The sequence below is a fragment of the Oncorhynchus masou genome, chromosome 14, assembly GCF_036934945.1.
Source record: "Oncorhynchus masou masou isolate Uvic2021 chromosome 14, UVic_Omas_1.1, whole genome shotgun sequence".
NCBI lineage: Eukaryota > Metazoa > Chordata > Actinopteri > Salmoniformes > Salmonidae > Oncorhynchus > Oncorhynchus masou.
This window is the reverse complement of record NC_088225.1, coordinates 17519741-17546322: the sequence shown is the minus strand read 5'-3', so window position 1 is coordinate 17546322 and position 26582 is coordinate 17519741. Positions and strand designations below refer to the sequence as shown.

Sequence of the window (26582 nt, the reverse complement as noted above, 5' to 3'; positions counted from 1 at the left end):
TTTGAGCCAATCAGTTGTGTTGTGACAAGGTAGGGGTGGTAAACAGAAGATAGCCCTATTTGGTAAAAGACAGAGTCCATATTATGGCAACAGCTCAAATAAGCAAAGAGAAATGACAGTCCATCGTTACTTCAGGACATGAAGGTCAGTCAATGGGGAAAATGCGGAAAAAAATAACTTTGATAGTTTCTTCAAGTGCAATCACAAAAACCATCAAGCGCTATGATGAAACTGGCTCTCATGAGAACTGCCACAGGAAAGGAAGTTACCTCTGCTGCAGAGGATAAGTTCATTAGAGTTACCAGCCACAGATTGCAGCCCAAATAAATGCTTCACAGAGTTCAAGTAACAGACACATCTCAACATCAACTGTTCAGAGGAGACTGTGTGAATCAGGCCTTCATGGTCGAATTTCTGCAAAGAAACTATGACTAAAGGACACCAATAATAATAAGAGACTTGCTTGGGCCAAGAAACATGAGCAATGGACATTAGACCGGTGGAAATCTGTCCTTTGGTCTGATGAGTCCATATTTGAGATTTTTGGTTCCAACCGCTGTGTCTTTGTGAGACGCAGAGTAGGTGAACAGATGATATCCACATGTGGTTCCCACCGAAAGCATGGAGGAGGAGGTGTGATGGTGTGGGGGTGCTTTAATGTTGACACTGTCTGTGATTTATTTAGAATTCAAGGCACACTTAACCAGCATGGCTACCACAGCATTCTGCAGCGATACGCCATCCCATCTGGTTTGGGCTTAGTGGGACTATCATTTGTTTTTCAATAGGAAAATTACCCAAAACACACCTCCAAGCTGTGTAAGGGCTATTTGACCAAGAAGGAGAATGATGGAGGGCTGCATCAGATGACCTGGCCTCCACAATCACCCGAACTCCACCCAATTGGGATGGTTTGGGATGAGTTGCACCATAGAGTGAAGGAACAGCAGCCAACAAGTGCTCAGCATATGTGGGAACTCCTTAAAGACTGTTGGAAAGCATTCCAAGTGAAGCTGGTTGAGAGAATGCCAAGTGTGCAAAGCTGTCATCAAGGCAAAGGGTGGCTGCTTTGAAGAGTAAAATCTAAAATATATTTATATTTTTTTTATTACTACATGATTCCACATGTGTTATTTTATAGTTTTGATGTCTTCACTATTATTCTACAATGTAGAAAATAGTACAAATTAAGAATAACCCTTCAATGAGTAGGTGTGTCCAAACTTTTGACTGGTACTGTATGTAAAAGGCGTATAGTGTTTGTGACATACTGTACAGTGTGTGTTTGCTTGTGTTTTTTTGCGCTCTAGAAAGGGTCACTAGGTTTGCAGAAGTTTCAGATGACAGGACCAACCCTTCGGTAACCCCTCACATCCAACTAAACTTCACCAGACACCCCTCATCTCCCAACCTGGGCACCTCCTGTCCTGACCCGCCACCCCCTCCCCATTCTCCTTGAGGAAATAAAAGTGTTCATGGAGAGAGGATCAGCCACTATCTCTGCTGAAGACCATAGGGTACCATGCCATTGCCAAACTACGCTCCAAGCAGTAACGAAATCATGCCTGTGCCAAAGAAAGCAGGTAAGGTTTCATGATCTACTCTGTGAGCTTGCATGTGTACATTATGTAATTGAAAGCGGACCAAAACCCTCTCCTCCTCAGTTGAACAGATTTTTAAAGCAAATGTAATCAGTATTACATTAATATAACATTTTATTGGATTTCCCAATAAATTATAGAAATGACCATTTTTAATGTATATTTCACATTTTCAGAAATTAGCATTCATATGTAATATTCACATTCTCATGAATACATGTTTTGTGTTTTGTTGTGTTATAAATGGTTTTACTTTATCAAACACCAGGCAAATAATGAATCATTTCGGATTGTTTCACTTTATTGACCTTGTATTGTTATGTCTCAAATGATTCATTGTAGTTTGTCAGTAACTCAACTAAATAATAAATACGAAATAATTTCATTACCATTGGGTCATTTTTTATAATACTTTTGAGATGAAATTGTACTTAGTGAATAGGGAAATTAGGATTATTGTGGCTGATGTATTTCTGAAAATCAAGTTATTCAAGTTCCTATGCCTTCCTCTCACTGAAAACTATATCCAAATATGGAGGAAGTCCAGTGTCGTATTGTGCAATGATGCCAGTGTTGTTTTTCCTGACAACCTCAGTCTATATGTAGGCTATGGGGCATAGTGGAGTCCATATGTAGGCTATGGAACATGGTGGAGTCCATATGTAGGCTATGGGGCATGGTGGAGTCTATATGTAGGCTATGGGGCATGGTGGAGTCTATATGTAGGCTATGGGGCATGGTGGAGTCCATATGTAGGCTATGGGGCATGGTGGAGTCTATATGTAGGCTATGGGGCATGGTGGAGTCTATATGTAGGCTATGGGGCATGGTGGAGTCCATATGTAGGCTATGGGGCATGGTGGAGTCCATATGTAGGCTATGGGACATGGTAGAGTCTATATGTAGGCTATGGGGCATGGTGGAGTCTATATGTAGGCTATGGGACATGGTAGAGTCTATATGTAGGCTATGGGGCATGGTGGAGTCTATATGTAGGCTATGGGGCATGGTGGAGTCTATATGTAGGCTATGGGGCATTGTGGAGTCTATATGTAGGCTATGGGACATGGTAGAGTCTATATGTAGGCTATGGGACATGGTGGAGTCTATATGTAGGCTATGGGGCATAGTGGAGTCCATATGTAGGCTATGGGGCATAGTGGAGTCTATATGTAGGCTATGGGACATGGTGGAGTCTATATGTAGGCTATGGGGCATGGTGGAGTCTATATGTAGGCTATGGGGCATAGTGGAGTCCATATGTAGGCTATGGGGCATAGTGGAGTCCATATGTAGGCAATGGGGCATGGTGGAGTCCATATGTAGGCAATGGGGCATGGTGGAGTCCATATGTAGGCTATGGGACATGGTAGAGTCTATATGTAGGCTATGGGGCATAGTGGAGTCCATATGTAGGCTATGGGGCATGGTGGAGTCCATATGTAGGCAATGGGGCATGGTGGAGTCCATATGTAGGCAATGGGGCATGGTAGAGTCTATATGTAGGCTATGGGACATGGTGGAGTCTATATGTAGGCTATGGGGCATAGTGGAGTCCATATGTAGGCTATGGGGCATAGTGGAGTCTATATGTAGGCTATGGGACATGGTAGAGTCTATATGTAGGCTATGGGGCATGGTGGAGTCTATATGTAGGCTATGGGGCATAGTGGAGTCCATATGTAGGCTATGGGGCATAGTGGAGTCCATATGTAGGCAATGGGGCATGGTGGAGTCCATATGTAGGCTATGGGGCATGGTGGAGTCCATATGTAGGCTATGGGGCATGGTGGAGTCTATATGTAGGCTATGGGGCATGGTGGAGTCTATATGTAGGCTATGGGACATGGTAGAGTCTATATGTAGGCTATGGGACATGGTGGAGTCTATATGTAGGCTATGGGGCATAGTGGAGTCCATATGTAGGCTATGGGGCATAGTGGAGTCTATATGTAGGCTATGGGACATGGTAGAGTCTATATGTAGGCTATGGGGCATGGTGGAGTCTATATGTAGGCTATGGGGCATAGTGGAGTCCATATGTAGGCTATGGGGCATAGTGGAGTCCATATGTAGGCAATGGGGCATGGTGGAGTCCATATGTAGGCAATGGGGCATGGTGGAGTCCATATGTAGGCTATGGGACATGGTAGAGTCTATATGTAGGCTATGGGGCATAGTGGAGTCCATATGTAGGCTATGGGGCATGGTGGAGTCCATATGTAGGCAATGGGGCATGGTGGAGTCCATATGTAGGCAATGGGGCATGGTGGAGTCCATATGTAGGCTATGGGACATGGTAGAGTCTATATGTAGGCTATGGGGCATAGTGGAGTCCATACGTAGGCTATGGGGCATAGTGGAGTCCATATGTAGGCTATGGGGCATAGTGGAGTCCATATGTAGGCTATGGGGCATGGTGGAGTCCATATGTAGGCTATGGGGCATAGTGGAGTCCATATGTAGGCTATGGGGCATAGTGGAGTCCATATGTAGGCTACTGTGTGTACTCTGATATTCACACCCTACTTCTTACAGTAGCATTTCTGCGCAGGTTCACTTTTATAAGAGTGTTGTTCAGTTACGGTTAAACTACTTGGAATCTTAAGTGTTAACTACTGCTTTGGCATATGGACTTTATTATAAGGCGAGCTAAGGAGAGAGACAGACAAAAAATACAGACAGAGAGAGCGAGACAGGCAGACAGTGCTCATCACTGGGTGTTTATTATGAATGTATGATGTTGATAACATGTTGTTTATTGACCACCAGTTACAAGCTCTATCATGTTCCTTTAACAGGCCCACTTTGCCAAGTACCTCTCTCTGCCTGTCATGCTGCCAAATCTCTCCCCCATCTCATCAATCAGCTCATCAAACTGTTTCCCCCTCTTCTGACATCACCTCTCCAGACCACAATGTTCCCACCGGATCAAATCCATTCTTCAGCAGTCAGCTCTCACACAGCCTCACTGGGCCGTTGGCCATGTCAGGTCTCACACATCCTCACTGGCCCGTTGGCCATGTCAGGTCTCACACATCCTCACTGGCCCGTTGGCCATGTCAGGTCTCACACAGCCTCACTGGTCCGTTGGCCATGTCAGGTCTCACACATCCTCACTGGCCCGTTGGCCATGTCAGGTCTCACACAGCCTCACTGGCCCGTTGGCCATGTCAGGTCTCACATAGCCTCACTGGCCCGTTGGCCATGTCAGCTCTCACACAGCCTCACTGGCCCGTTGGCCATGTCAGCTCTCACACAGCCTCACTGGCCCGTTGGCCATGTCAGGTCTCACACAGCCTCACTGGCCCGTTGGCCATGTCAGCTCTCACACAGCCTCACTGGCCCGTTGGCCATGTCAGCTCTCACACAGCCTCACTGGCCCGTTGGCCATGTCAGCTCTCACACAGCCTCACTGGCCCGTTGGCCATGTCAGCTCTCACACAGCCTCACTGGCCCGTTGGCCATGTCAGGTCTCACACAGCATCACTGGCCCGTTGGCAATGTCAGGTCTCACGCCTCATCTCTGTCTGTCACTTTGCTCCATGAAACTAACCTCTCTGAATGCTGCCAAGGATTCTGTCTACTTGTTCTCTATATTTCTCATCCTCTTTCTCCCTCTCCAGTTTCCACTCTGTGCTTCTCCATATATCCCTCTGTCCATCCAACCCTGCTATGGATCCTTCACATGTATCCAGCCCAGTGTGGCCTCAATGTCCCATCACTCCCTATCACTGCCATCCTCTGGCTCCCATGGTAATGAAGTGTGAAGTCATGGACAGTAACTCAAGTACTTGGCTGTGAAACACTACGTTTTATTCATGGCTGTTTGATTCTGTGAAAATCTGACCGCTGAGGTACGTATCTGATTGCTTCAGTTCTGACTCATGAAGAATTATATTTCTTCAGATTGCCAGATTTAAATTTAGACAGTTGCATTGCTTTTCATGACAATGTACTGCTAAACATTGATTATTACAAAGTCAATTGGAGCTAGGTCTTCACGGGTCCAGATGGACCCGATATACCCGCTTTCGGACCAGGGCCTGATCGGGTTCGGGTCTGAAATTCTAATTTGTCCCTCAGGTCCGGGTTGGGTCTTGTTTGATCGGACCCAGCCACGGCTCTGCATAGCCTCTAGCATATTTATTTTGTACGCTAATAAGGAGAATTTATTGACTTATAGAAGGCCTAGCCAACATATACTATAAAGACCTATTTGTTAACCAGAAGAACAACTTGGCAGACAAACAGATTTTTCTTGTCACTCAGACCAGTTAGGGTACGGGTTGGGTCTAGGTCGAGTTGTCCTTGGGTCCAATCCGGTCCTGGTCCAACTTTTTAGACCAGTGAAGACCTCTAATTGGAGCCCATCACATTTCATCTCATGTTGAGAACCTCCCAATGACTTTCTCCTTTTTCAAGAATGCTGTCCTGTTGGTTTGTACATCTTTCAGTCCATGCTTTTTCCATCCATCTCCATTTCATCATCGGAATGGAACACCACAAGGTTTTTTTAGACACTTCATAACAGAGGGCAAAGGGATGGTTCTGAGCTTTGGCCAGCTCCCTTCACCTCTCTCCGTCACATCTCGTGATCTCCCTATCAGTGGAAATCCCGCTGTTCCCGAACCCGATCCGGGCAGAGAGCTCCATCTCATCCAGGGGGGTTGCGCAGACCACCGACAAGCACGTCCAACATAAGCAGCTTCTTTTCTACCATGTCAAAGAGGTCATTGTCCTGGCCTCTGAAAGGCATCTACAGATGTCCTCAACATGGCCGACTGGCTTTCCTCCAATTGCCAGGGAGGAGTCTTCATTTCATTCTCAGATTAGCTTCTGTCCATCCGCAGCACACCTATCATATGTCCTGAATATCGTTGTTACTGTGAATAAAAATCATACTCATCTTCAAAAACATCTCTAGAAATTGACAAATGTTGGTTAAATGGACAAACTTTTCCAAGATCAGAAGAAATCAAATGCTGTCCCCAATACTGTTGGACTTCCATTCCAATCCTTCCCCTGCCAATTAAATCCTATGATTTCACAATTAGATTTATGGTTCAATGGATTCCAATGCATTTGACACATATGTTTGACCTGAGGTAGTAACCTCCCTTGTTTGTCATTTTCTGCCACTGTCTCTATGTGCCTGAACATTCATCCACCCGTTTTCTCTTTCTTTAAATGTCTCTATCTCTGTGTCAACGCATCAATCTCTCTGAGTATCTGTTTATCCATCTGTCAATCTGTCCAGGGCTTTGCTGGTGACCCCACTGAGAGCAGCAGGGTATCTGGCTGGGCTTATCCCCCACAGGGGAGCCAGAGCCCACTCATATCCCCCCACCCCCGCCGGGCCCTGCTCATAATAACCAGCCAGGGTGATATCTCACTCCATGGTGACTCTGGATGTCATTAAGTATTCAGAACCTTTCCCTTTTCTTTTTTTTTTAAATAAAAAAAACGGTTTTTGCTTTTTCATTATGGGGTATTCTGTGTAGACTGATGAGGGGAAAAAAACTATTTAATACATTTTAGAATAAGGCTGTAATGTAACAAAATGTGGGAAAAGTCAAAGGGTGTGAATACTTTCAGAATGCACTGTATACTGCCTGTGAAACGTTCTCTTCAAATGAGGATCAGACACTTTCAAATAGCAAGATTGCCTGTCAAATGCTCCATCACATTACTGTGCTAGCAAAACATTTTAGCAGCCCCCCTCTTGACAGTGTTTAAGAGTTAAGTTCGCGCAATTCCACACATTGTGAAACTGGGCACAGAGAAAATGGTGATTATTTAAAGCAAGTTTGCTGCAAATCTACACATTTTACCATGCGGCAGAGAGACGATTTAGCAATTTTATAACTCATTTCATGTAATTGTACTCATTTTGCCAAGATGGCGGAGAGAAACAATTGGCTGTTTGACAGCTAATTTCCTGCAATTCTATACATTTTTCCATAGGGTGGAGAGAAATGTTTGCAGGTTTTATGATATCTGAGTGAGACTGACTAACAAAATCACTTACTAACAAAATCAATGGGGGCCCCCCAGCCGATAATTCGACCGTGATTACTAAGTAGCTAGCTGACGGCTAGACTAATTTGCCAATATACAAATGTTTTGCTGACATGGGCTAATTGAGTGACTATCAGGGTCTGACATAACAAGAGAAAAACTGCTGAAAACTGCTGACCTTGTGTATTCTACTATTCTAACTTGCAACAGTAAGGCTTATTACATTTTTTGGGGGAGCCGCCAATTGCCCATCCCCTCTTTAAAATGTATATTTAAATCTCTCTACTCTCGCAATGATTCTCCTGAATCCCTTGGTGACACCCTCCATCAATGTCTTACTTTTGCCATCTACTAACTATCCTTGATTATCCCATTAGCTGACTCTTGTTATCTTTCTCTGTGTCCCTCCCTCTCCCATCACTCTGTCCCTATAAGGGAGGATTCTGGGAGAGTATGGGGAGGGATGACGGATTAAGTGACCTGTCATCAACCCCTTTCCTTCCTACTGCCCACGTCCCGACTCCAGAGATCAGATGTCCTTCTCCCTTTCTGTCTTGCCTGATCATTACTTCTACTTGTTGTTCAGCACAGTATACATTATATGCATGCCTTTCTGTCAAAGGAATTTTAATCTCTTTGGGGCAGTGTGCAGCTGTTCAGTCTTCAGGACACATACAGTGGAGTGTAAGTCACAAACATGGAAGCATTATTGGAAAGACCAGTGGATCAGAGTTCAGCCGACCACGAGGGGAAGTTGTTGAAATACATCATAACCTCTAAACTGGGCATACAGTAATGTGGCAGCTTCTTTGGTACACATGCTTCAAGCAAGGAAGACAGTGAGGTTCTCAGCCTTATTTTCCTTTGCTCATCCTCCCAGTTTCACTTGGCCTCTGCTGATGTTGTAACAAGCTCACATTTTTCCTCATGGTCATCATCCTGTCAGCTCCCTCTCCGCCACTGGACAGACACATCGCGAAAGCTGGAGAGTTAGGTTTACCTCAGACAGGTGCCAGCATGGACTGTCCTGCGCAAAAGAGCTGGGCTAAAAGGACAGACTGGTCAATCCTTCCAGCAATGTGTTGGCAGTTGATCACCTGTCCTCTAAAAAGTAATCCATTGGTGTTAGCAAAGGCGTTGGCTTCCTGCAATGGTGCAGACTGTCAGGAAGAACCATTAAGACATATCGCGCACGCTCTCTGCTATCCCCTCCATCACTGAAAGTTTGCTATCCAGCGACATCCTCAAAAACACGTTTAGGGCATTTGAGAGCATGTTGGCCTCGCAATGGATGTAGAAAATAAATGGAAACGCTCACTCTGCACCTAGTTCTCACGTGGGTGGGTGTGTAGGGGTACACGTGCTTACCGGTATCCTATGTGTGCATGTGTGTGTTATGTAAAGGAGATAATACCCATATCAGTCCCTCCAGGATTTTGGAATTCTGCGATTCTGCATATTATACGAGGGGTTGCAAATTTGACCAAACTCCACACTATTACTGTATAAAACAGTCAAATCACAGCAATATTACTGCATAAAACTGTTCAATGACCACACTACAAAAAGAAGGCTCAAAATTCTGACCAATCCCAACACTTTTACCACAAACAATGGTTCAATCAAGCCACATAACAAATCCCGCTATGCCCTCAGATGAACCATCAAACAGGCAAAGCGTCAATACAGGACTTTTATGCTCGCTTCGAGGCAAGCAACACTGAAGCATGCATGAGAGCAACAGCTGTTCCAGACGACTGTGATCACTCTCTCTGTAGCCGATGTGAGCAAGACCTTTAAACAGGTGGCAAGACGGATTACCAGGACATGTACTCAAGGCATGCGCGGACCAACTGGCAAGTGTCTTCACTGACATCTTCAACCCTGACTGAGTCTGTAATACCTACATGTTTCAAACACCACTATAGTCCCTGTGCCCAAGAAAGCGAAGGTAACCTGCCTAAATGATTACCGCCCCGTAGCACTCATGTAGGTAGCAAGTGCTTTGAAAAGCTGGTCATGGTTCACATCAACACCATCATGTCGGAAACCCTAGACCCACTCCAATCCACATACCGCCCCAACAGATCCACAGATGACGCAATCTCAATCGCACTCCACACTGCCCTTTCTCACCTGGACAAAAGGAACACCTATGTGAGAATGCTGTTCATTGACAACAGCTCAGCATTCAACACCATAGTGCCCACAAAGCGCATCACTAAGCTAAGGACCCTGGGACTAAACACCTCCCTCTGCAACTGGATCCTGGACTTCCTGACGTGCCGCCCCAGACGATGAGACAGTCTATAGGGAAGAGGTCAGAGACCTGGCAGTGTGGTGTCAGGACAACACCCTCTCCCTCAATGTGTGCAAGACAAAGGAGCTGATCATGGACTATAGGAAAAGGAGGGCCGAACAGGCCCCCATTAACATCGACGAGCTGAAGTGGAGCAGGTCGAGAGTTTCAAGTTCCTGGTCATGGTCTAAAAACATCAAGGCAGTTGTGAAGAGGGCATGACAACACCTTTTCCCCCTCAGGAGAATGAAAAGATTTGTCATGGGTCCCCAGATCCTCAAAAAGTTCTACAGCTGCACCAACGAGAGCATCCTGACGGGTTGCATCACCGCCTGGTATGGCAACTGCTCGGTGTCTGACCGTAAGGTGCTACAGAAGGTAGTGCGTACAGCCCAGTACATCACTGGGGCTAAGCTTCCTGACATCCAGGCCCTATATACAGTGGGGCAAAAAAGTATTTAGTCAGCCACCAATTGTGCAGGTTCTCCCACTTAAAAAGATGAGAGAGGCCTGTAATTTTCATCATAGGTACACTTCAACTATGACAGACAAAATTAGAAAAAAAAAGTGCACCCATGACCAGCTCTGAAACCAGATTGCATAGCGGAGAAGGTATGGTGGGATTCGAAATGGTCAGTAATCTGTTTGTTAACTTGGCTTTCGAAGACCTTAGAAAGACAGGGTAGGATAGATATAGGTCTGTAGCAGTTTGGGTCTAGAGTGTCACCCCCTTTGAAGAGGGGGATGACCGCGGCAGCTTTCCAATCTTTGGGAATCTCAGACGATACGAAAGAGAGGTTGAACAGGCTAGTAATAGGGGTGATCTGAAACGAGATGGATGACCCTGTGAAAAGTAAAGTCATTTGAGCTAAGACTGACGGACGGTGACAGTCAGTGGAAACAGCAATAGCACCCAGTTTTCTGAGAAAGTGGGATGACAAATGAATGGACAGGAGTGAGAACTGGAGATTAAACAACATCTAGAGTACTTCAGCAGCAGAGACAAACATGCTGTCAGTGGCGTGAAATAATGTCCATCACACACAACTTGCAATCTTATAACGGCCTGACCCCTGGTGTCAGTGGCTGTGATGTGTGTCCTTAGTGGATGTAGAGCCGTAACCCAAAGCTGGGCTGGTATGGGTAAACTACATTAATCAGTGCTAAGAAAAAAGACTCAGAATAGCACACACTCTCCAAAGTGATATATGGCATAAAGGCAAATAGTGGGAGGGAGAGGGGATGAAGGCAGAGAGTGGCAGGAGCAGGGAGATAGAGGCAAGGAAAGGAAAGATGAAGAGAAGGAAGGGAGAGAAGGAATCATGGACAGTAAACAGCACCTAGCACAACCTCTACGATCTGAAGCTAGCACAACCTCTACAAACTGCAGCTAGCACAACCTCTACAAAGTGCAGCTAGCACAACCTCTACAAACTGCAGCTAGCACAACCTCTACAAACTGCAGCTAGCACAACCTCTACAAACTGCACATGGCACAACCTCTACAAACTGCACCTAGCACAACCTCTACAAACTGCAACAAGCACAACCTCTACAAACTGCAACAAGCACAACCTCTGCAAATGCATAACAATCTGACACAACATAATGTTCTACCTGGGAAAGATAATTCATTTTTGCCTTTTTTCTGTAGGGAGAAAATCCCAGGCAGCTCCTGCAGGTATGATTTCTGTAATACTGCATGTATAAGTACTGAAAAGCCTTTGTAAATCCTGACTAACAATGGCATCCCAGGAATGACATTAGACCGGTGGTGTAATTCAAACTGGATTATCTCATCAGTATACCGTAAATGGATTTCACACTTTATCTCTCTCTCTCCTCATAACAGAGGTGCCGCCGGTGTACGAGCCCAATATTCATGATCCCACCACCAGGGCTGACCTCATGAAATGTAAGGCCATGTAATTGGCTCTTTATCACTTTGGGCCTCACTCTCTGTAATGCATGTGATGCTAAATTCCGCTTGCCCACAGCCTATACAATGTTGAAATGCACAATTTAGGACCTGGCTTACAGTATATCCACTTTACTGCCTACACTCAAGAGATTGTACATATCGCAATAATATCACAGTACTCATCTGACCTGATCTGTTCTCCGACCCTTTCATCTCATCCATATTCATCCAACCACTCAACTCAATTCCTCTCTCTTTACCTCATCGTTTCTCTTTCTCCCCTCAGACTGGATCCCCCTCTCCCTGGATGACAAAACGGCCCAGAAGCTGCTGTGGATATCCGAGAGCAACCTCAAGGTGTCGCGTATGTCAGAGGAGGTGTGTCCATACCCCATGAGACCGGAGAGATATGAGCATTCGCCACAGGTTGGTCTGCCATCCTCAGTTACAGTGCACACATCATAGTGCCATTGTGTAACTAAAGTGTGCCCACCGTTTTGGACATGCCATCAGTGCATGCCTGGCTCTAAGACATCTCTAATCTACCCTTTCTACTATCCCCTCTCTACTCTGTACAGGTGCTGTGTAAGGAGGGTCTGTTGGGGCAGAGAGGGTACTGGGAGGTGGACTATGGCGGCTGGGTGGTGATTGGGGCAGTGTACGAGAGCATGGGCCGGAAGGAAGGGCCATGTGGGCTGGGGGAGAACGAAAGCTCATGGGGTGCGGGCTGGGCCGGCTCCTGCTACCAAGTCTGGCACAACGGGGAGAATGTGGAGGTCGGGCTCCCTCTGTGCAACACCATGAGCATATACCTGGACCAGCCCGCTGGCATCATCAAGTTCTTCATCGTGGAAGGAGAAGAGGAGGCGGAGAAGGCAGTGCGACTGATACACAAGTTCAAAACTGACCTCAAAGAGAAGATTCTGCCTTGTTTCTGGGTTGGCAGTAAATCCTTCTGTTGGATCCGGAAGAAAGAGGGACAGTGACAAGAAGGGTGTAGGAAAGGAGAGAGGGAATAACAGGTCAGGGAATTTGTAAGAAAGGGAGGTAAAGTGAACGAGAAGATATATGTTTCTAATATTTGGAGCACAAGCACTGGTGTCAGAATGCAGAATTGAAGCAGAGAATAATGGAATCTTCACAACATGAAATCAGTTGTAATCTGTTCACATCATGTCTATGGTTTTAAGTGTTGCTGTTATCCCTCTGTTGCATGAGGACAACATACATGTGAATTGCTAGGTTATATTATAATATTTAGAATGACAATTATATTGACTATTACTATTTATTTGTACCGTCAGCCGTTTTTGTTACAGCACTAGTTTGTTAGTGTTAAAGTAGGGTGTGTAGTTTAGATTCATAGCTTGTATCATTTTATATCTGATTGAACCATGGTCATGTATGAATGTGATGAATAAATACAACTGTGTAAACAATAGAGTTCAACTATTTACACTGACAAATATATATAAATACAACAATTTTACTGAGTTACAGTTCATATAAGGAAATAGTTCAATTGAAATAAACTCAACAGGCCCTAATCTATGGATTTCACATGACTGGGAAAACAGATATGCATCCGTTGGTCACAGATACCTTAAAAAAAAGTTAGGGGAGTGTATCAGACAGTATCTGGTGTGACCACTATTTGCCTCATGCAGCGCGACACTTCTCCTTCGCATAGAGTTGATCAGGCTGTTGATTGTGGCCTGTGGAATGTTGTCCCAATCCTCTCCAATGTCTGTGCAAAGTTGCTGGATATTGGCAGGAACTGGAACACGCTGTCGTACACGATCCAGAGCATCCCAAACATAATCAATGGGTGACATGTCTGGTGAGTATGCAGACCATGGAAAAACTGGGACATTTTCAGCTTCCAGGAATTGTTTACAGATCCTTGGGACACGGGGCCATGCATTATCATGCTGAAACATGGCTGTGGATGAATGGCACGACAATGGACCTCAGGGTTTCATCACAGTATCTCTGTTTTCAAATTGCCCTAGATAAAATGCAATTGTGTTCATTGTCCATAGCTTATGCCTGCCCATACAATAACCCCACCATGGGGCACTCTGTTCACAACGTTGCCATCAGCTCATCCACACGACGCCATACACACTGTCTGCCATCTTCGATACCGGGATTCATCCATGAAGAGCATACTTCTCCTGCGTGCCAGTGGCCGTTGAAGGTTAGCATTTATCTACTTTAGTCAGTCAGGTCAAGACCTGGGTGAGAATGACAAGCACGCAGATGAGCATCCCTGAGACGGTTTCTGACATAAATTATTCGGCTGTGCAAAGCCACAGTTTCATCAGTTGTCTGGGTAGCCGGTCTCCGACGATCCCGCAGGTGAAGGAGCCAGATGGAGGTCATGGGCTGGCATGGTTACATGTGGTCTGCAGTTGAGAGGCCGGTTGGACGTAGTATCAAATTCTCTAAAATGATGTTGGCGGCGGCTTATGGTAGGGAAATAACGATTCTGGCAACAGCTCTGGTGGACATTCCTGCAGTCAGCATGCCAATTGCACGCTCCCTCAACTTGAGACATCTGTGGCATTGTGTTGTGTGACAAAACTAAACATTTTAGAGTTGCCTTTCACTGTCCCCAGCACAATGTGCACCTGTTAAATGGTATTGCTGTTTAATTATCTTGTTATGTCACACCTGTGGATGGATTATCGTGGTAAAGGAGAAATGATCACTAACAGGGATGTAAAGAAATATGTACACAAAATGAGAGAAATAAGCTTTTTGTGCCATATGGAACATTTTGGGACCTTTTATTTCAGCTCATTAACATGGGACCAACACTTTACATGTTGTGTTTATTTCTGTTCAGGATATTTCTTAATCTGATACTGCCCTCTCTAGGACAGCCATTATACTGCATCCAAATAATATTCAGTGTCAGAACCAACAGCCTGATTCACGGATGTTGCTCCTAAATTTAAACCATACAGGTACTCAAATTAAAACATTTATCTGCTTTTGAAAGGTTGGGAGATGATAGATACATCTCTGTTTGCCTCCTCCGCTTTCTCTCGCTCTCACAGTCAACACATTTGGAGGACATTATTATAATAAGTGTCAATATCTGAGATTGTACACGTACTATCATTCTACCAGTCAGTCATTCATTGGCAAGGTAGAAGTACAAAAAGTCATGTTTCATGGAGACATGGTGCCCTTCACTCACAATTTGAAAAGCTACAGGCTTCATGTTAAAAAGCCCCCTAGAGCCAACCATTTCTAGAAGGGTGACCCATCCTCCACGAATCTACTTGGCAAAGTCCCACAACAGAGTCAACACCTGTGTCAGTTAAAAACATTTCAATATGTTAGTGTCCATGTTGGTCAGTACAGTGGGTCACTATGAGCACATTTGAAGTGAAGTTGTGTGCAGCGAGTTGTCTTGTAGTGTTTAAGTGTGTATGGGTGTAATGTATTGTGTTGAAAATGATCTTAGTGTGTATACGAGCATATGTTATGTCAGTTAATCCTCTCTGGGTTCACCGTTGTTACTACCAAATTTGGGGTTAGTGATTAGCTAATACACTGGGGTACTTTTCCACCTGCCAGCCAATCAATTAGCTCTCTTTCATCCACACACTCTCTCTCTCACTCCTTCATCCCCTCACTTTCTTTGGCTCAGTGTTTGAGGGAGAAGTCTCCCGTGTTGAGGCGAGGGCGAGGTAGTCCTCCAAACATTTCTGTTCCGTCGTTGGCTCCTGGGGCCAACAGGGCCTTCATGCTGGCAGCAATATGATCCAGGTCAGCTACACCAGCCTGCAACACAGACAGTTAGTGGGTATGTGTGTCAGAATGACTGATTGACAGAGAGAAAGTGAGCTGTATGTTTTTAAACGAAGGTTCACTGACCCGTTCCCCACTGTGGCCTTCTCCCTGGTGGGGTCTGTTGCCCTTGAAGCCCCACACAGGAACAGACACAGGGAGGGAGCGGGCCATGTTCATGGGGTTGGGGTGTCGGGATGAGAATGACTGCCCCATGGCCATGCTGCGGGGGGGAGGAGGACAGTCCTCACTTAACGAGCCTGGAGCAGAGAGGAGGCACATATTAAGAGCATTAGATCATCATTAACTAATATTACAACACACATACACTCACCATCAGTGCTCTCCTCCTCTCCGTCGGACTCAAAGAATGGTTCACAGTCACGAGACAGCGAGTCCTCATCCATGGAAAACACTCCTGAAGCAGAGAGATTAATATTTACGAAGTCATTCAGACCAGGAGATTTATAAAAATAAAATAAATAAATAAATAAAATAGTCCCACAGAGCTGTGTTCACCTGCAGTCTCATTCAGATTACGGCTCCTTTCGTCCATGTCCTCCTCTTCCTCACACTCTTCCTCTAAGTCCCCAATTCCGGGAATGTCTCTCCCTCGTCCAGCCTCCTCTATCACCACAGCCATCTCTCTCTCCCTCTCTCCATTCCCATGCTGCCCAGCAGCTTGGCCAATGACAGCCCCTGAGTGGTAGATTGATGGGTAGCTTTGCGAATAGAGTGTGGTACTGGGGCTGATGGTTCCCACACCACACTCACCTGTTAGGCCCTGTGGAAGAGAAGTTAAGAACTTTACAAATACACACAGTACTATGAATGACAGCCACATTTAATGGCACAAAATGACTGAAAGACAGTCTACTCACCGCCCTGTCAGAGGGTATGTCCACTACCAGTTTAGCTCCTCCGTCTCCTGCACTCAGACGTGTATATCTATGTGCCGTTAGCATAGATGTGGAGTGCAGCACCGCAATGTCGTCCATGTAGCGCCGCGAAGACTCAGCCAAAGCCCCCTGACCCCACACGTGATAGGAGAAATCCCACTTCCGGCCTCCGGCAGGCAAGCCACTCTCCTTTTTCCTCTCATCTCCCTCCACTACAGATGGCCAGAACTTCTTACAGGCTGTAAGAATAGCCAGGTCGCAGCCTGACTTCTGACAATATCCCTCTGCTGCGGCAAGTAGTGCCAGCCAGCTCTCTTTGTGGTTGTCTGGGATCTCGGGGTCAGATGATTGGGTGATGGAGGCCATGATGGGTAAACAGGACTGCCAATGACTGTTGGATGTGTTTAATTTATTAGGGCTAGCTTTTATGGAATGTATAGCTGCTTTGTAACTGTTTTTATTGATCAATAGTTAAAATGGTTTAGGTTAGTGTAATCAGGCACCTGTAGGACTCAGCCAGCAGTTTAATATTAAATACTATATATTTTTGTTAACAAGTCTGGTGATAAATTTACCTTTTTGGAGTGTTGATGTGTTTTTGGAATCTGCTTTTGGTTTTGGTTTAAGCTAAGAATAAAACTATCCTTAGTTGTTATAAAGCAGGTTTCAGAGGCACAAGGTGATTGTTTAATATTATTAATGTCAGTGTGCCTGAGAGAACTAGGGGAGAGAAAATGAAAATGTTGCTGGTGTTACCTGGAAAAAAACAAAATGGAGAAAGCTTGAGTTGCTCAAAAAAAAAAGTTTGCATTGTTAGTCATTATAGCAATATTAGCTGATGTCACTAGCTAGGCACTATTTAGATCATCACTAAACCAGAATTCAGATAATAATCTCATAAAATTGTGCAAGATTAAACTTCATGAAATTAGACTACACTCAACTCAAGCATGGAATGTCAAATTCACATGATCCAAATACTGTACATACATTTCAATTCCATATAACTTTGACGTCAGACTGCCTTGTAGAAGTCTGAGTTCATGGTCAATATCTCAGTGGCAGTTTGAGGATGTTCCATAATAGACCTATGCTAACCGTGGGAAGACGTTGTCCACCTGTCGTTACGTCTCGCGAACTGTCGCAGTTCAGCGTCGTCGTCCCTTCCTCCCCCACAATCTCATGCATTCGTTAGCATACGAACTGGCTCTGCCAAAACCTTGTGGGGTGACTGCCTGCTCTAGACTTACCCAGCTCGTTTCTAAATGTAATTCCTGTGATTATTACTACCAGGAAAGCACTTCAATGAACATGTCATGACTTCGGATTGTTTGTGCTTGTTTGTTTGCTAACATGCTAGCCAACTGGTCTCCTGTGCACTCTCCTCCCAATATGAACACATCTCATTTCTCGCCTTTGCAGAGACACTAGCACACACAGACACAAATGAACAGAAGTCAGCTTACACATTCAGTTCCTTATTTCGTCTGTTGCAAGCGTTTTTCTAGTTCTAACTGTTTCTTTATCTCTCAAGAATGGTCTCCCCCAAGACTCCGACGTTGCTGTTTAGAGACGCTAGACGAGACGCACGTTTTACACGTGACTGTGGGCGGGCTCGTACTCGTCTTGTTTTGGACGCGCACTTGGACGAGGCTGCATCTCAATAGCTTGTCATAGTTTCTTCTACTGGTATAATTTACTTCATCCTCACTGATCTGACATGATGGAAGCAAATGCTTCTGGTAGGCTTTTCAATCTCTATATTATTCCCACCTATAAACTGTCTTCTAATTTTGCAGTGCAGATGAAGGAAAAGAGAGGAGAGTAAAATGTAACATTTTTATTTAACTAGGCAAGTCAGTTAAGAACAAATTCTTATTTACAATGACAGCCTACCCCGGCCAAACCCTAACGACGCTGGGCCAATTGTGCACTGCCCTATGGGACTCCCAATCACGACTGGTTGTGATACAGCCTGGAATCGAACCAGAGTCTGTAATGACACCTCTAGCCCTGAGATGCAGTGCCTTAGGACTCCCGAGTGGCACAGGGGGGTCTAAAACTGGGATGCAACTTTGAGAAGACAGACAACAACAACCACTTGCCACCTTCATCAGCCTCCCTGTCTAAATTTTCTCTGTCCTTCTGTTCTTTGCTTACATTGGTGGCAGCACCAGGATACTCACTGTCACTCATACATTTTTTAGAAGTGTTTCACTATTCACATTAGGATTTTCATTACCACCACTGATGCCTAATAAACTGCCATTTTCATAATTACATGAAACTGACAAATATTGTAAGAAGAGAGCCCCACAGCGGAGGTGTCATAACAGTAGTAGGCCTGATTACCAACAATGATGAGACAGCCTACAGGGAGGAGGTGAGGGCCCTGGTGGAGTGGTGCCAAGAAAATAACCTCTCCCTCAACATCAACAAAACAAAGGAGTTGATCATGGACTTCAGGAGAAGCAGAGGGAGCACACCCGCATACACGGGACCGCAGTGGAGAAGGTGAAAAGCTTCAAGTTACTTGATGTACACATCACTGATAATCTGAAATGGTCCACCCAAGAAGACGCAACAGCAGCTCTTCAACTTCAGGAGGCTGAAGAAATTTGTCTAGGCTCCTAAGACGCTCACAAACTTTTACAGAAGCACATTTGAGAGCATCTTGTCGGCTGTATAACTGCCTGGTATGGCAACTGCACCGCCTGCAACTACAGGGTTCTCCAGTGGGTGCTGCGGTCTGCCCAACGCATCACAAGTGAGGGCTGCCTGCCCTCCAGAAAACCTCCAGAACATGATGGCAAAGGAAGGCAAAAAGGACATCAGGGGCATCCACCACCCGAGCCACGGCCTGTTCAACCACTATCATCCAGAAGGAGAGGTCAGTACAGGTTCATCAAAGCTGGGACTGTGAGACTGAAAAACAGCTTCTATCTCAAGGCCATTAGACTGTTAAATAGCCATCAATAGCTTGCCTCCACCCAGTACCCTGCACCTTAGAGGCTGCTGCTCTATGTACAAGGAATCACACGTCACTTTAATAATGGAACCCTGGTCACTTTAATAATTTTTACATGCCGTTTTATTAATTTCATAGGTGTGTACTGTATTCCAGCAGTTTAAGGCACTGTATCTCCGTGCTTGAGGTGTCACTACAGACGCCTGGTTCAAATCCAGGCTGTATCACAACCGGCTGTGATTGGGAGTCCCATAGGGCGGTGCACAATTGACCAAGCGTCGTCCGGGTTTGGCCGTCATTGTAAATAATAATTTGTTTTAACTGACTTGCCTAGTTAAATAAAGGTTAAAGAAAAAAAACAAAGAAATAAATTCTAGTCAATGCCACTCCGACATTCCTCGTCTTTATATTTTTCTTAATTCCATTATTTTACTTTGAGATGTGTGCATTGTTCGATACTTCTGCACTGTTGGAGCTATGGACACAAGCATTTCGCTACACCCGCAATAACATCTGCTAAATATATGTATGTGACCAATACAATTTGATTTGAATACCCATAAAACCTAGTTGTCAAACATAGAAATTGTTCCAATCGTTTTTCCACCATACATTTTTCCCAATTTGGGATTTCAGAAACACATAAGGACTGTTTGTGTAGGCTTACCCTGGCGTGACGTTTTGATAATCATTTAAATCTCGGACAAGGATTTATCAGTATTGTAGCGACCCGCACAGACAGCTGTGTGTTATGTGTTAGGCTAGGAGGTGATTGTGTTGTACTGACCAGTACACGGTGTTCGCGGGGTCCGACATGTCAATCAACCTGCTATCTGCCAAACACGGGAATGCCTGGAATGTTCTGATGCCGGGCATCCTGGTGGTTGGCGGAGTGGCGTGGAGGGGGGTTGGGCAGGGGGGTGGAGCATTGGAAGTTAAGTCCAGGTTCAGCCTTTGTTCTCTCTCTCTTACGTCTGGGCTTCCCAAGAGAAGGTCACGATTGGTTTGTGGGTTATCTGTTATCTTTTTGGCGTGTGCTACGGCCCAAACAGTAGCCTGTGTAAAGTTGGTTTAATAAACCGTCAATTCGCAAACTCAAGCCTCTGTCTGGACAATTGTTCATTTATGATCTAGTCAGGTCATTACATTGGTGTCAGAAGTAAAAACGTTGATACAAGTTAGCCAGCTAGCTAGCTGACTTATGTGGCTAGCTACCGTAGGTGAGAACGGGGATTGAGAATGCGTCGAGGGAATCCGAAGTGAAGGTGGAGGTAGGGGACGATTATGGCCAAGGAGGTGCGTGTGAATGGACGTCGGGGGTTCTGTCTGAGGAGATCGCCAGGGCGTCGGAGCGCAGAGGCCGCTTGAGGGAGGACGTTAGAGCGATGGCGGCTGAAGCGGGCATGAGTGCTTCGTCGACTGTATTTCGCGCGGATTCTGGTGGGCGGACCGAAGTGGCGACGTCGACGCGGCGTGACGAGGAATCTGGGGCTCAGGATGTAAACAAACATGGCGGCGCCCAGTTCCCGGCTGCGTCCGTATCTGTTAAGACCCCGAAGTATTCCGGTAAGGCGGATTGGGAAGCTTTTCATGCTCAGTTTGAACTGTTAGCTCATTTTAGGGGGTGGTCGGATGAAGAAAGGGCACTGCAGTTGGCTTTATGCCTCACGGATGAAGCTCTGGCCTGTTTGATATTGATTAGCCCCGAGGACAGGCATGATTATGGTGCTTTAGTGGGAGCACTGAGGAGGCGCTATGGACAGTGTGTACAGCCCGGGCTACTGCGCTCCGAACTGAGTAATAGACGCAGGCAGCCTGGAGAGCCTCTACGGGTGCTAGCTAATGACATTGAGAGCCTCTCTCGGCGGGCATATGCTCACATGCCCCCTCAGTGCAGAGCGAGCTAGCACGGGACCAGTTCATACAGGCGCTCTCTCCTACGGAGCTGCGCATACAGACCCAGCTGGCTCATCCTGAGTCATTGCAGACAGCCTTGGAGATGGCTTTGGAGAGGGAGCTGGTGTGGGCTGGGGCTTCAGCTGGGGCTTTGGTGGGGGTGCAGGGAGACACACCCTCTGTGCGAGCTGGGGGCAGAGCAGCCCGGAGCCGGAAAAGCCTGCTTGGGTGGCCGAAATGACAAAACTCATTCGGGCTGTGTCGCTACAGGCGGCACGAAACACAAGCCCTGGTCCCAGGGTCTGCTGGGGTTGTGGCCAGCCAGGCCATCTGCGCCGAGATTGCCCCATGTCCCCCAGAGCTCAGGGAAACGGCTCGGGGTCCGCATAGACCGGGTAGTGCGGACCCTTGGCTTTCTATCCCAACCACCATCATCTTCAGGAGGAGCCCACCGGCACAGACGGGGAAGCAAGGCTCCACTTCCCCCAGAAGCAGACGAGGGCAAGCGGATGGAGCCTGTTGTTGTGGTGGGCCGGACCTGTGTTGGGGATTTTTGTCATGTCCCTGTCACTGTGGAGGGGGTGCCCTGCTCCGCCCTGGTGGACACTGGGTCCACAGTAACCCTGGTGAGGCCAGATATTGTGCCAGGTTGGACTCAGTGTGAGCCTACAACTGTGCAGCTCCGCACAGTCACAGGTGAGCTGGCACCCATGAAAGGGAAGGGAATAATGACTCTGACAGTAGGGGGCAGGACTGTGCGTCATCCTGTGTGGGTGGCGGCTGTGCAGGACCCTTGTATCCTGGGGTTGGACTTTCTTAGGAGCACAGGCTGCCGGTTAGACCTAAATAGGGGCACACTGAGCTTCCAGGGAGGGACGGAAGTCACCATGGCCCCCCCTAATGTCACATTCACTCAACCCAACAAACCCTTTACTCCAACAGTTAAAACAGCAGAGACTCATGGCTGCGCCCCTCCCCACAGCTGTGTGTGACTTTTCCCCAGTCCCCCTGTCACCTACGGCGGTGTGTTACATTCCCCCAGCTATCTCCATGACACAGCCCTCTGTGAGCCCGGGCCGCAACCCCCAGCCCAGCTACCCCAGATGGGAGAGGAGAGGACACTGTCTGCAGTGAGGGAGATATGGGGGAGGAACTGTGTTGGTCTTGACCCCGAGCAGCAGGAACGGTTGTGGCAGTTGCTGTTTGAATTCAGAGACAGCTTTGCGTTGAGTGAGGAAGAGGTGGGTCAGACTCATCTGGTGCAGCATGAGATCGACACAGGTGATGCTCGACCCATCAAGATGCGTCCCCGCCGTATCCCGCTGGCACGCCAGGAGGCGGCAGACAAGGCTGTGTTGGAGATGCAGCGGGCAGACTTCATTGAGCCCTCAGACAGCCCCTGGGCGGCGCCAGTCGTCATGGTTCCGAAGAAGGGGGCAAGCTGAGGTTCTGTGCGGACTACAGGCGGCTGAATGAGGTAACCAGGAAGGACTCATACCCCATACCACGTATCGATGAGTCGCTGGACCTGGTTAGGGGTCCTCCTGGTTCTCCTCACTAGACCTCCGCAGTGGCTACTGGCAGGTGCCCCTCTCCCCAGAGGCCAGAGCCAAAACTGCGTTCTCCACTAACAGAGGACACTGGCAGTTCAAGGTCCTGTGCTTTGGCCTGTGCAACGCTCCAGCTACTTTTGAGCGTTTGATGGACAAGGTGCTGGATGGCATCCCCCGACAGCAGTGTCTGGTATACCTCGATGACATCCTGGCCCATGGCAGCTCCTTCCAGTCAGCCCTGGGGGCGCTACGGCGTGTGCTGGAGAGGGTGGCTGCCGCAGGTCTGAAGCTCCACCCCGAGAAGTGCCACTTCATGAGGAGAGAGGTGTCCTTCTTGGGCCACCGAGTGGGGAAGGAGGGGATCAGCACCATGGAGGACAAGGTAGGGGCTGTCAGAGACTGGCCCACCCCCACCGACCAGCGTCAGCTGAAGAGCTTCCTGGGCCTGGCCTCGTACTACAGGAGGTTTGTACGGGGCTTCTCAAGCGTTGCTGCTCCACTGAACCGCCTGCTGCCGAAGGACAAGGCTTTCACTTGGACAGTGGAGTGTGAGGAGGCGTTCAACACCCTCAAACGTGCACTGATCGAGGCCCCCGTGCTCGCCCCCCCTGACCTCACCTTGCCCTTTATCCTGGACACAGACGCGAGCAATGTGGGCATGGGTGGGGTGCTGGCCCAGGTGGGGCCAGAGGGGGAGAGAGTGGTGGCGTACTTCAGCAAAACATTTGACAAACATGAGCGCCGCTACTGTGTCACCCGGCGGGAGCTCTTGGCTGTTGTGGCTTCCGTCAAACACTTCAAGTACTACCTGGGTGGTCTGCCCTTTACTGTAAGGACTGACCACTCTGCTCTCCAGTGGCTCATGTCTTTCAGAGAGCCAGAGGGGCAGGTGGCACGCTGGTTGGAGGAGCTTCAGCCGTATGACTTCACGGTGGTGCACAGGGCAGGGGCACGCCACTCCAACGCCGACGCCATGTCCCGTCGGCCCTGTACTGCAGACGGCTGCCGCCACTGTGAACGGAGAGAGGGACGGGAGAGAGAGCTGCGGGCAGAGGAGGGTGTCTGTGCCACAGTGTGTCGGGCGAGCGGGCCTGTCTGCTGCGAGCTGCAGACTGTCGACGTGGCTGAATGGCGGCAGCAGCAGGGACGGGACACAGACCTACAGCCAGTGCTACAGTGGGTAGAGGCGCAGGTGAGGCCACCATGGGAAGAGGTGACAGCGCTCTCACTCGCGACCAAAGGGTTGTGGTCGAAGTTTGAGAGACTGCGGCTGGCTGATGGCGTGCTACAGCGGGCATGGAAGGAGTCAGCTACGGGAGAGGAGAGGTGGCAGGTGGTGGTCCCAAAAGCATTGCGGGAGGCTGTGCTCCAGAGTACTCATGGGGGTGGGGACTGGACACTTTGGGGTCACAAAAACACTGCGCCGTCTCCGTCAGGGCTTCTACTGGGGGCAGCACAAGAGGGATGTGGAGGACTTTTGTCGCCGCTGTGACAACTGCACAGTGAGAAAGGGCCCCCCAGGCCGCTCTCATGCTCAGCTCCAACAGTTCCCAGTGGGGGCTCCCATGGAGAGGGTGGGAGTGGATGTAGTTGGGCCGTTCCCCACCACAGACAGTGGAAACCGCTGGGTGCTCACAGCCATGGACTATTTCACAAAATGGCCCGAGGCCTATGCTCTGCCTGACCAGGAGGCAGAGACCATCGTCGACGCCCTGACAGGCGGGGATGTTCAGCAGGTTTGGAGCTGCAGAGTCTATCCACAGCGACCAAGGCAGAAACTTTGAGTCCCGTGTGTTCGCCACCATGTGTGAGAGGCTGGGTATGCACAAGACCCGCACTACTCCTCTCCATCCTCAAAGTGATGGCCTTGTGGAGCGCTTCAACAAAACGCTTGGACAGCAGCTGGCCATCGTCTCTTCCAAACACCAGCGTGACTGGGACAAGCACCTGCCTATGGTCCTCATGGCATGCCGCTCCGCTGTCCAAGACTCCACCTCCTGCACGCCTGCCCTCCTCATGCTGGGGAGAGATCCGCACCCCTGCGGAGATGGCGTTTGGTCGGCCCCTGGATAGCCCTCATGTTCCTCCGGGGCCGGAGTATGCCCGGAGACTCCAGGACCGCCTGGAGACAGCCCACACCTTCGCCAGAGAGCAGCTGGTGAATGCAGGTGTGAGGCAGAAAAGGAACTATGACGTGCACACCCGGGGAAGGCACTTTGTGGCTGGGGAGCTGGTCTGGGTCTACAGCCCCCTAAGGAAAAAAGGCAGATGCCCCAAGTTGGACAGTCACTGGGTGGGACCCTGCAGTGTCCTGGAGAGGGTAGGGGAGGTTGTGTACCGGGTGCAGCTTCCTCCCAGGGGGAGAAAGGTGGCACTGCACCGGGACAGGTTAGCCCCATACAGAGGGGCCTCTTTTCCCCAAACCCCAGGAACCCCCACAATTCCCCTCTCTGGCAATGACATTCTCCAGGCACCCACCCCCAGGTGCCGCAGACAAGGCTCCAGACAGCCCACTCCCCCTGTCTCCCCCCCTGTGTCACCGCGTGGTTCCCCAGAGCCACGGACTGTATTACCCGTTCCCTTGTCCCCCATATCCCTGCCTTCATCCCCTGGTTCCCAGAGGGGCACTCTGCGACCATCACGGCCACGCAGGCAAAGGAGACCTCCAGGTCGCTTCAGAGACTTTGTTTGTTCCCTCGGGGACGAGGGACTTTGTGGTGGGGGGGCTGTGTAGCGACCCGCACAGACAGCTGTGTGTTATGTGTTAGGCTAGGAGGTGATTGTGTTGTACTGACCAGTACCCGGTGTTCGCGGGGTCCGACATGTCAATCAACCTGCTATCTGCCAAACACGGGAATGCCTGGAATGTTCTGATGCCGGGCATCCTGGTGGTTGGCGGAGTGGCGTGGAGGGGGGTTGGGCAGGGGGGTGGAGCATTGGAAGTTAAGTCCAGGTTCAGCCTTTGTTCTCTCTCTCTTACGTCTGGGCTTCCCAAGAGAAGGTCACGATTGGTTTGTGGGTTATCTGTTATCTTTTTGGCGTGTGCTACGGCCCAAACAGTAGCCTGTGTAAAGTTGGTTTAATAAACCGTCAATTCGCAAACTCAAGCCTCTGTCTGGACAATTGTTCATTTATGATCTAGTCAGGTCATTACAGTATATTCGGCTCTATTTACTCTCGGATTCGAACATTCTAATTACCATCAAGGTGGACATCATGCAAAACTACAAATCCCTGAAAGCTCCTGAACATCATCGCTTGCTGACACCATTGTTAACAGGTATTGTGTCAATTTAAAACTTGCACAAGACAGTTCACAGAATTGTCCATTTAAAGAAATTTAGCCAATTTATTCATTACTACGTTTAGATAGTTAATCCAGAGATTCTTACCTTGCAGTCTCATCCAGATCATCATGGCATTTGTAGTTCTTTATAATAGCTTCATTAGCGTTTCCTTTTTGGGGGGTAAATACAGGCGAAAATATTGATAAATCACCTTGTCCGAGAGAGATTCACACTGTTATCAAAACGTCACACCAGAGTAATCCTAAATGAAATACAGGCCTTGTTTTTAAGGTGACTTATCAATGGTGGAAAAACAGATTGGAACAATTTCCC

The 26582-nt window shown here is 47.9% G+C and overlaps 2 protein-coding genes across 6 annotated transcripts; one reads left to right on the top strand and one right to left on the bottom strand.

Annotated features, from left to right (window-relative positions):
* The first annotated feature begins 1408 nt into the window (after positions 1-1408).
* On the top strand, positions 1409-13281 carry LOC135553746 (tripartite motif-containing protein 16-like). Its single transcript, XM_064985692.1, has 5 exons — positions 1409-1583; positions 11576-11602; positions 11774-11836; positions 12129-12268; positions 12421-13281. The coding sequence occupies exons 1-5, from the start codon at positions 1523-1525 to the stop codon at positions 12826-12828; spliced, it is 699 nt and encodes a 232-aa protein (XP_064841764.1). The 5' UTR covers positions 1409-1522; the 3' UTR covers positions 12829-13281.
* A 1337-nt stretch (positions 13282-14618) lies between these two features.
* On the bottom strand, positions 14619-26571 carry LOC135554416 (uncharacterized). Of its 5 annotated transcripts, XM_064986718.1 has the most exons (7): positions 18012-18201; positions 17121-17301; positions 16528-16936; positions 16166-16430; positions 15981-16064; positions 15734-15906; positions 14619-15640 (listed from the first exon to the last, which is right to left on the bottom strand). In XM_064986718.1, exons 3-7 carry the CDS (start codon positions 16909-16911, stop codon positions 15503-15505), a joined length of 1044 nt encoding a protein of 347 aa, XP_064842790.1. In that variant the 5' UTR covers positions 16912-16936; positions 17121-17301; positions 18012-18201; the 3' UTR covers positions 14619-15502. The 5 variants fall into 5 exon arrangements, with proteins under 5 accessions (XP_064842790.1, XP_064842793.1, XP_064842789.1 ...); XM_064986721.1 differs by lacking the exon at positions 18012-18201 and adding an exon at positions 26355-26571 and having other exon boundaries at positions 16528-17301; XM_064986717.1 differs by having other exon boundaries at positions 16528-17301; positions 18012-18199.
* Between the last annotated feature and the right edge of the window lie 11 nt (positions 26572-26582).